Source organism: Pogona vitticeps, chromosome 2, assembly GCF_051106095.1.
Source record: "Pogona vitticeps strain Pit_001003342236 chromosome 2, PviZW2.1, whole genome shotgun sequence".
NCBI classification, from domain to species: Eukaryota; Metazoa; Chordata; class Lepidosauria; order Squamata; family Agamidae; genus Pogona; species Pogona vitticeps.
The window spans coordinates 107789594-107799288 of NC_135784.1; the positions used below are offsets into that span (position 1 = coordinate 107789594).

Below are 9695 nucleotides of genomic sequence, written 5' to 3' on the forward strand. Positions count from 1 at the left end.
TCATCCCAAAGAACCCATTTGGTCATAAATTACTCTGACCACACTTGCAGTTTCAGCAGATAAAATGTTTGAGAAATCTCTTAGCTCATCAAGATACTTGGATCTCATATGCAAACAAAGCCAGCGTTGACATTCACACAGTTACAATAATCTAAATCTACAAGCTTTGGGAGAAAGTCTTCTGCCCCCATTTATCTCTTTATTTGTAGCTGTTCTGCTGCTCTGAGTTGTAGCATGCTAAGTATTCAGCACTGCGTCTTCATCTAGACTAATTAGAGTTCATGGTTTAGAAATTACAACTGGGGATTCATTTTAAAGAACACAAGCTCAATTTGTTAACAGCTAAATCCTGGGAGAGGCCGAAGTTCCTCATTAACACCAGAGGTAGTATGACTGAATATGGCCATAAAACTCAACCCCCTCCCAATAATTTATTTTTGTGAACTGCGCTGATGTTTTTATTTTGTTTTATTGTTATTTTTGCTTTTGCTTTTCTCTCCAGTAAATGTTTAGAGCTGGGGAATGCTGCCTAAATCATGCAACAGAAGGAAACAACATTCTTGAATAACATTCAATTTGAAATGAGCCAGATCTGCAGAAAAAGGCATGCACCACTGGAGGGAGAAATATGCAACTAATTGCAAGATGGTATGTAAATTGAACATGCCTATGAATGTTAAACACCACAGGATGTTTTGCTAGGCAACTAAAACTATAATCATGCAACATCTTACAATTCATTTCATGGCTTGAAGTACAGTTTTTTTCCCATTGCCATAACAATTTAAAGACTGTGGGGCATCGCTCTTCTAGGAAGTTGCCCAAAGATAATTAATTTATGTCCTACAGTTGTTCTTGTCCTATACTTTATTTATTTATTTATGCCCTATAGTAAAACCAAGAGTTACAGAAATTTCAACAGAACCATAAATTGCAATGAGATATCCCTTTTTTTAATGGGGAAAGTCAGCTGAAGGGGGTGCATATGCAGGTATACACTCCTCCAGGAGCAAATGAGTTCACACTTTCTTGGGTCAAAGAAGCCCAAGTCGCTCCGTCCATGTTGCAACTGTGCATTACAGATACACACATACAGTTGTGGTGCTGTTGGTGGTAGCATAATAAACATTCAATACTTCCTCATTGAAGCTGATTGAATTTAAAAGAGGAAAACAAAAATGAATGAATACAAACTCATGATCCAAGCAAAATTAAGCCCATTTGACATATTGTGGAGTGCCTGGGGTTTTGCCCAAACTCACCCATTGCAATCAGTAGGCTTGCTTTCATTGGCTGGATCATGGTCCCTCTAAATCTACCCTGAGTATGCAGTGTTACTAGAAAGGTATATAGACATACAACACTCAAAGCATTTTTTTTTTTACATTAAATAAACCAGCAGTCAAAGTCATGACAAACCAAATAGTGAGTGCAGTCATTGAACACAGGTCTGGCAAGGTTGCTGGCCATTTTCATTGCAGGCAGGACATCTCAGAGCTCTGTAGGACTCTTTGAAACGGTTTGCCAGCATCGAAAACTTGCTTCCATGACATACGGAGCAAGGTGCAGAGCCTGATCCCTTGCACTGAGGGCAGCCATTCTCATCACCTCCTTCCTGAAACAGAAAAGACTGATCAGAAATTGCCTGAAAACCAATTTACACAAGGCCTGTGCCCAAACTAAATCCAGTTGGTAGGACAAAGTCTGTGATAGAGCACCACTGTAAGCCTTCTTAAGTAGGAACTTAGGGTTCTGTATAATTGTTCTGTTCAAGAAAAGTGCAACTATGTGAGGTGGACAATGCTGGGGAACCCCTCATCATCTCCCTCTCTCAGAGAACAGAGTTGTGTGAGCCATTGGGTCTGCCTTGTACACCCGAAGTAGCTTGCTGCCCTCAGACATGGTGCATGATACTATCTGCAACCTGGCTTCTGTATATGAAATAGTGGTGGTTACTATCTTGGCCTTTGCCTCAGGCAATGTGTTCAGGCATTGCTGGTTGTGGAACATCAAAACAGGAGATTTCTCCACATGTGTAGCAAGGCCTACCATGCCACCATGACTTAAGCCTGTGACAGAGGTGGGGTAGAATATTTGCTCAATTGTTTTTGATTCCTTCATGGTATATGAAGCAGAGGAGAGTTGTACAAAGGCAGTTTCCTTTGGAAAGATGGAGGCCAGTCCTTTAGAGGTAATGGGGCACTGCCTCATCCCAAAGGCAGCAAATCTGATTGCTGAGGCATACGCTTTGGAGGGCATTCTGTTGCTGGGGGATACAAACTTGCTATCCTAAATGTAAACTGAGTATCTTGTGCAGTTTGATCCCAAGACAGGAAAGCCAGTTTTAGCCCTCCCAAGAGGAACTGCTGTAGATTTTAATGCGTAGCTCTTGATAGCTCACTGTTCCTGTGAACTTCCAATGTAATAATATCATAACTCTCTCTTCACTGGCAAAAAAAATATGAGACAGTAGTTGTGATAACACTTTATGTCCTCTGTTGCTTGAGCATTACATTAACAGGTAGAACAATGAACCCGTTTTAATGCCTTCATATTCTCTTCTGTCATTCTAAGAACCCCACAACATTATAACAGTTCATTGACTCAAGGAGGTGATGCAAAAGATGACGGGACCCCATTTCAAGTGGTATGTGAATCTAGGCTGGCTGATACAGCTTTGGGGCAAAGGATTCTGGGAGGAATAAGAGCAGTCACCCTGTGAGGTTGGTAATTCACACAGGATCTAAATGAGAATCTAGGATTCTGAACATTATTTTCATCTTCAGAGCAAGTTCCTCTTTGGCTTCAGTGGTTGGAAAACAGGTTGGAAAATATGAAGTTGTTTGGAAGAGACAGCTTTATCAGCAGGCACGCCTAGGAAATTGTGCCCAATGTTATTTGGGCAGAACAAGTTCACAGCAGCCCTCAAATGAACTGGCACATCACGTTGCATAATAAGGACAAGAGAGAGATTTCTTTTTAAAATTGGTTTGTGGCTGTAAATGGCAGAGCCCTTGGTCTGTCGCCCTACATACATGAGGTAAGTAGGAAGTCAGTTTAATGCATGCTGGAGAAAATTGAGAGATTTTTCCAGGCTTACTCTCCTGAAGTTGTTATTACTTTTTATCTGTAAGAAACACATCCACTATTTGTGCATGGGTAACACAGCCCACTGACAGCCACAATCAAAGCCCAGCCCACTCACAAGCACAAGCCATCTCCTTTATCTCAGTAAGCTGCTACTTTCCACATAGCCATTCATGAATGATTCTGGGTACACAGCACTACGAGGGCTAATCACATGTCATCCAAAGGGAAGGCACTGATTTAAATCAAATCACATGTGCTAATTCATTCATACAGCTGCAAGACTTAAAAATAATTTTTAAAATTTAGACAGAATTGCAATACAACTTAACACAGTGGGAAAGACTAAGTGGGATGTGTGCCTGCTGATACAACAGTAGATGAGCAATTTTGAGATTCCTGGTCTCTCTCTTTGTGGGTCTTTATCTTTAATGAGACTTGAACCTGAGTACCCTTCACAAAGAGGACCTATCTCTGTAAGGAGGTCACTTGTCCACCCTCAATAGAGTAAGAGCCTCAGTGTGTGTATCTTTTAACATGGCAAGGAGAACAACAGCATCTGCATTTTGGACCTGCCCCTTTTAAGGCTTTGTTCTGTCTGGCAAGTGACAGAATGAATGTTTGGGAAATGCCCATGAAGGAACAGTTGTCTTATCTGCATGTACAAAATGAGCCATTTTGCCAGAGCTGCACATGGGATACCATGGTTTGAAAGGATATGACAAAGGCCTCAGTATCCATTCACCTCAGATTCTTCAGCAGTATATGTTTTTCCATAGCTGCAAAACCTGTATAAAAGTAAGTTCCTCCCATATATTTATAGATTTTATGAAAACATTTCTCAGCTATTGCAAATGAACATAACAAGTTGGTCCACCCTGAGGTGCTATTTATAATGTTATTAATTCTGATGGTATGAACGTAGAAGTTCTACTTCCAGATAATGGTGTGAGTAGAACTGCTTATAGCTGGCTGGATAGCTCAGTGATTTAAGTATCTGACTGTGGAGCCAGAGCTGAAAGTTCAGTTCCCCACTGTGCTTTCTGGGAGAAAAGCCAGCCTTCATAGCCATGGGCAAGCTGTGCAGTCCCAAAGCACCTCTAGAAGAAGAGAATGGTAAACTAGTTCTGAGTAGTATCTACCTAGAAAACTCTAGAAGGAGTTGCCATATGTCAGAATTGACTTGATGACTTCTTCTTCTTCTTCTTCTTCTTCTTCTTCTTCTTCTTCTTCTTCTTCTTCTATTATTATTATTATTATTATTATTATTATTATTATTATTATTATTATTATTATTATTATTATTATTATTATTATTATTAACTTGACTGCTGTCAGCCTTCTGTAAGACCTGGAAGCTCACAAGTCCTTCTCTGGCCATTTGAGAGATTTTTTAAAAAAAACTCTTTTCGCTTGCAAACTTGTTTACTTTTGCTTACCTAGGATTTCTGTAGAAATTGCTGCTGTATTTTTTATTGATCCCTTTCCACTTCCCAGTATGTATGAACTATATATTAATGAAGGATTTATTAATATTAATGTTTTAATGAGTGTTTTTAATATAAGCTATTATTATAATATTGCCTGTTTTTAATGGTTTTAATGTTTGTAACATTTTAATATTGGTGTACGCCACTCAGAGACCACTGTTAATGTCATGGCTTAAAAATCTTGTAAATAAATAAATAAATAAACAAACAAACAAACAAACAAACAAACAATGCAAGCCTGTTTCTTTATTGGCGGGGACAGTGTTGGAATGGCATTTAAAGTTCTGCCTACTTTCAGAAGAATCTTGCTTTGAACCTCCAGAGAAGGAAGGATTCTCTCTTACCTGCATTTGTTGGTTGAGCACAAGCTCATTTTCAGGATCCTTTACATTCCTGTTGCCTTGGTCACTACTAGTTTCTCTTCTTTCTTCATTGTACATGAAGGAGTAATCATCAATGCCTTCATTCTGCATGATCTTCCTCACTAGCTCTTTCTTAGTCATCGGTGTTCTGATAATTTTCAAATTGCTCGTGTAGATTATAATCTTACCAAAATCTAAAATAGGAGGTTGCTGATACAGAATGCAGGTACATGTTAAATCTAAAATAATAGAAAAACCAATAACTGTCTTATAAAAACCACCAGCCAGTACTCAATAGTAGTAAATCACAACTTGAGTAGGCCCATTGAATCAATGGGGATCTGGTGAATGAACTCCTCCATAAAGTTTCATTGACTCTAGTCTAGTTGTGACTTACCACTGGATTTCAACCATTGTATAGCATCTCATTTGTCTACTTCCACCTTTAATTGCCAAGGGCAAGTTAAAAAATAACCTCAATAAACTAACATAGTAAAACTATTAAACTATATTCAAGTAGTAAAAAAGAAATTACTATGTGAAGTGACTGGGAAAATTCTTGTACTTGTTACTCTCTCTCTCTCTGTAATGATAAGCACCTTTGTCTCTCCATTGCATGAACCCTGCTCTACATATCTGAAAAGAAATTCCAACTAAACCTGGGTTACTTAGTGTGAAAAACACTATTTCAGCCATAGAGCCTTTGGTGATTCTGACAGCTAGCAACCATAGCTGCTGCTGCTTCCCATAGCAAGGAACCACTGAGCTTGGAAAGAGAGGGAATGGTGAAGAGGAATGAAACCAAAGACTATAATCACTTATATTTCTCTACTGAGTTGGTAACCTTTCCTCGAATGCTTCAGTTCATAGGAACACAGCCAAAATGACATAGCTCCCACAAGCCTAGTTTTGAAGTATCATGTGGTCTTTGTGAAACAAAAACAAAGTCAGCAAGTTGAAGATGCCACCATTAGACTCAGTAGATGTTTCCTTGTATCTGTCTTGTGACTGTCCAGGTAATGTTGCCACCTGCATATGGGGAGTTTATGAAGCTACTAGTGGCCCACCATATTAATGGCATCCAGGTTCTTTGTGACCTGAAGAGTACATGGCAGATGCAGGGTTACTGAACCTGAATTAATTGGTACAGCAAAAATGGTGCACAAGGCAGCTCACAGGAACATAAAATAAAAGATGAATATATTAAACACACAAAACATGATGAACTCTGAAAAAAGGGGAACATTTGGGGCCTAGTCAATAAAATATAAAAACACATCTGTAAGAAAAGTACAATATGCAATGTAAAAAAGTACAATATGGTGGCGCTGTGGGCTAAACCGCAGAAGCCTGTGCTGCAGGGTCAGAAGACCAGCAGTCGTAAGTTCGAATCCACGCGACAGAATGAGCACCCGTCGCCTGTCCCAGCTCCCGCCAACCTAGCGGCTCGAAAGCATGCAAATGTGAGTAGATAAATAGGGACCACCTCGGTGGGAAGGTAAACAGCGTTCCGTGTCTAAATCACACTGGCCATGTGACCACGGAAAGATTGTCTTCGAACAAACGCTGGCTCTATGGCTTGAAGAGCGGGATGAGCGCTGCCCCCTAGAGTCGGACACGACTGGACAAAAATTGTCAAGGGGAAACTTTACCTTTAAGAAAAGTACAATATGCAGCTTGTAACCAGCCCCATCCTTAGCAGCCTGCCAGGCAATAGGGAGGGAGCCAGCTCACCCTTCATAGGTAGGCAGTTCCAAAGCCCCAGAAAACCCCATGAGAAATCCCTCTCTCAAATCTGTATGTACCTTTAGTTTCCCGTCACCTGCTCTATTGCCTTTGGAACTAACTGTCTTTCAGAACTACAGCCCTTTCCCCTAAAATAATATATTCTCATTTTGTTCTCAGGATTGTTCCTACAAGGCTGCTTGGAGGTTGTTTGTATTGTAGTCTATTAGGATATATTTCTATTAAGCTGCCTAGCAAATCTGATCTAAACAAGAGATTACAGATAGCCAACGGGACCTCCCCTGCTGCCCAAAAAAAGGGACATTCACTTTTTTAAAATGGTATTTGAATTTATTGAGTCATCAAAGCCAAGAAGAAGCATTACTTACCATGCAGTTGTCCACCGGTGGCTCCTCATTTAGGAGGGAAGGACTACTTGTGAGAGTGTATTTGTTCCCCTCTCTGAACACGCTTATCCTCTGTGCATTCAGTTTAGCTGGCGGGCAAAATCTGGATTCTGCAGCTTCATCAATCCCAAAGAAATTGTCTCTGGATTCAAAGTTCCAGTGCCGAAAACTGTGAGGATATTCTACTTGAGGGATTTCAAGTTCCTGCCCATCTTCATAGACCTGCTTTAAAACCCGACCACTGTATGCTGAGGATATTTTGAATCTAACTTTTCGGGATCTTGCATCATGCATCTGGCTCAATTTCTTCTGAAGTTCGTCCATAGATTTAGAGTTTTTTTGCAGTGCTTCTCAGAAACTAGTTCAGCAAAGACAGCTTTGGTCATGCAATAAAGGACTCACAATAAGCTGGGCAATGCATAATTCACATGCTCTGTTGGTCCTTCTCACATTACAGTTTAAGAGGACACCTTGATATTAAACATTGATGCAACCTCACACGAAGAAACACAACTGCTGTGATGAAGTGTTCAGGAGAAATGTGCTCTATGTTGATTTACATTGTGTTTGATTTAAGGGCAATATTTAAAAGTAATTTGTAGCTAGAGGAAAAGGAAATGTGGCTACAGATTAGTAAATGTTTCATAGTGACAGGAACAATTCCAAACATGTAGTTGTTACTGAGCAGCTAGGTTATATCGTTTCATCTTAAACAAATTAAAAGATCAAGTGGTAGAGTATGGAACAGAGTGGAATCAGCCTTTTCAATAAACATCCACAGGATGTGACAATATATAGGGCTGCTGCTTCCCATTTGTAAATTATACAACATGTTGACCCTGGATGTACATAATTAACCACATAAAAAGAATGATGCTGGATCTGAGTCAAGGGCCACCGGTCCCATACGCTGTTCACATAGCAACCAACCACTTGCTTATGGGAAGCCTGAAAAGAGGACATGAGTATAATTGACTTCCCATCCCACTCATGTCCCACAGCAATGAATAGAGAGAGACACATCATTGCTCATACTGGAATAACTGTGGAACCACTCGCAGTGGAGTTCTCCATGAATTTGGCCTTTGAAGTCATTCCAAGTGCCACCTATCATTATGTGGTAGCCAATTCCACAGATTATCAGTATGCACTTCGTTTTGCCTGTCCTGAATTTCCCCCCATCCAGTTTACATGGATAATCCCGGTATCATTTAAGAGGAATAAAGTGATCCATTTTTTTTCACTTCTCCTTCACACATAATTTTCCCAAGCTGAACAGCCCCAAATATCATGGGGAAATGCTTACCAGTTTTCTTTTCTCTGTTATTAAACTTGTTCTGCATAATATTTAATTTCTCCTGAATAAAGTTCCTAATAAATTTCCTCAGGAAATAGGGGAGTCCCACTTCTTCATGCACTTATAACTTAAAAGTACAATGTCTGAAACTTTTGAGAGCTGATTTCGCAGTGAACTAACTAATTGAAACAAATATTATTGAATTTCAATGAATTATATTTTTGGATTATTTCATAGAAATAGAAGATGGTGATATCTCATTGAATGTTCCTGATGATGGAAAAGCTTTGGTCAGTGGACCAGTAAGGAAAATAATTCCCTTCCCATCCCATGTACACCCTCAAAATATGCTTCCAATGGTTTTTAATATCTTTCAGAGCATATGGTAGGGCGGGGAGAGTATAAGGTAAGGATTCTCACTGCATGAACAGAAATCTTCTTATTGGTCTCACCCAGAATCTCTTGACTAATGCTGACAAGTCATTCATTTGGAAAATCATGTGTTTCTATTAATGCAGTCAGTAGTACTTGGCCTTTCTGAGGTGACGGCTCTGATGAAAATGTATATTTTTAGTCTCTCATTCACTAACTTAAAGCATTCAGTCTCTCAGCTACATTAAAGTGAGTAGTGCTGTTCTTCCCATGCATATTGTGTAATTTGAATCTTCCACTCCTGTAATTTACTTTAGCAGCAGTAACTCCTGCTGCTACAGCAACTGCTAGGAATCTCAAAGTGCTGACTAACGCTGAAAGGTTACTCCCTCCACTACCATTGTAGCTCATTACGAAATGGAACTGCTGCTTTACCTTTTGGTAGGCTGCAGCACCCTCACTGCCACTGGCCAAAGGGTGGTATTGCAACTACCAGTTCAGAAAGGATCGAATGATACAGGAGCTAGAAAGGTTCCTGATTCTATCTGTCTTCACTCCTTAGTCTGAGCAGCCAGAGGAAGTTTCAGATAACTTGGAAGAAAGCACGTGATGATAACTACCCAGGCCCCGGGCAAGGCAAAAACCACCACACGTCAGAGTATTTTAATACTTTATAAATAAAATTAATGTTAAAGTGATTACTTAAGAGATCTCTATCTCTTAAGTGTGTGTGTGTGTGTGTCTGTGTGTCTGTGTGTCTGTGTGTGTGTGTGTGTATATATCTTCTCAGATTGGACTGGTTTAGAGCCTCTTCTAACAATCTGTTCTGGATGTAACTAAAGCATGTGCCACCATGGTCAAGTCAGTTGTTTCCAGGAATGGGTGCAACTGGCACAATAGCTTTAATGGCCATATAAATACACCACCCAGACCTGACCATGCAGGCTCAGTTCTA

The 9695-nt window shown here is 39.9% G+C and overlaps 1 protein-coding gene and 1 long non-coding RNA gene across 2 annotated transcripts; one reads left to right on the forward strand and one right to left on the reverse strand.

The window, feature by feature from the left end:
- Window positions 1-514: 514 nt before the first annotated feature.
- LOC140704502 (uncharacterized) lies at window positions 515-9438 on the forward strand. The gene is made up of 3 exons (XR_013541901.1): window positions 515-648; window positions 8606-8670; window positions 9303-9438. It is a non-coding gene; the product is annotated as an uncharacterized LOC140704502 (long non-coding RNA).
- On the reverse strand, window positions 1295-8143 carry GRXCR2 (glutaredoxin and cysteine rich domain containing 2). The gene is made up of 3 exons (XM_072990213.2): window positions 7054-8143; window positions 4922-5149; window positions 1295-1615 (listed from the first exon to the last, which is right to left on the reverse strand). Exons 1-3 carry the CDS (start codon window positions 7393-7395, stop codon window positions 1436-1438), a joined length of 750 nt encoding a protein of 249 aa, XP_072846314.2. The 5' UTR covers window positions 7396-8143; the 3' UTR covers window positions 1295-1435.
- Window positions 9439-9695: the final 257 nt, after the last annotated feature.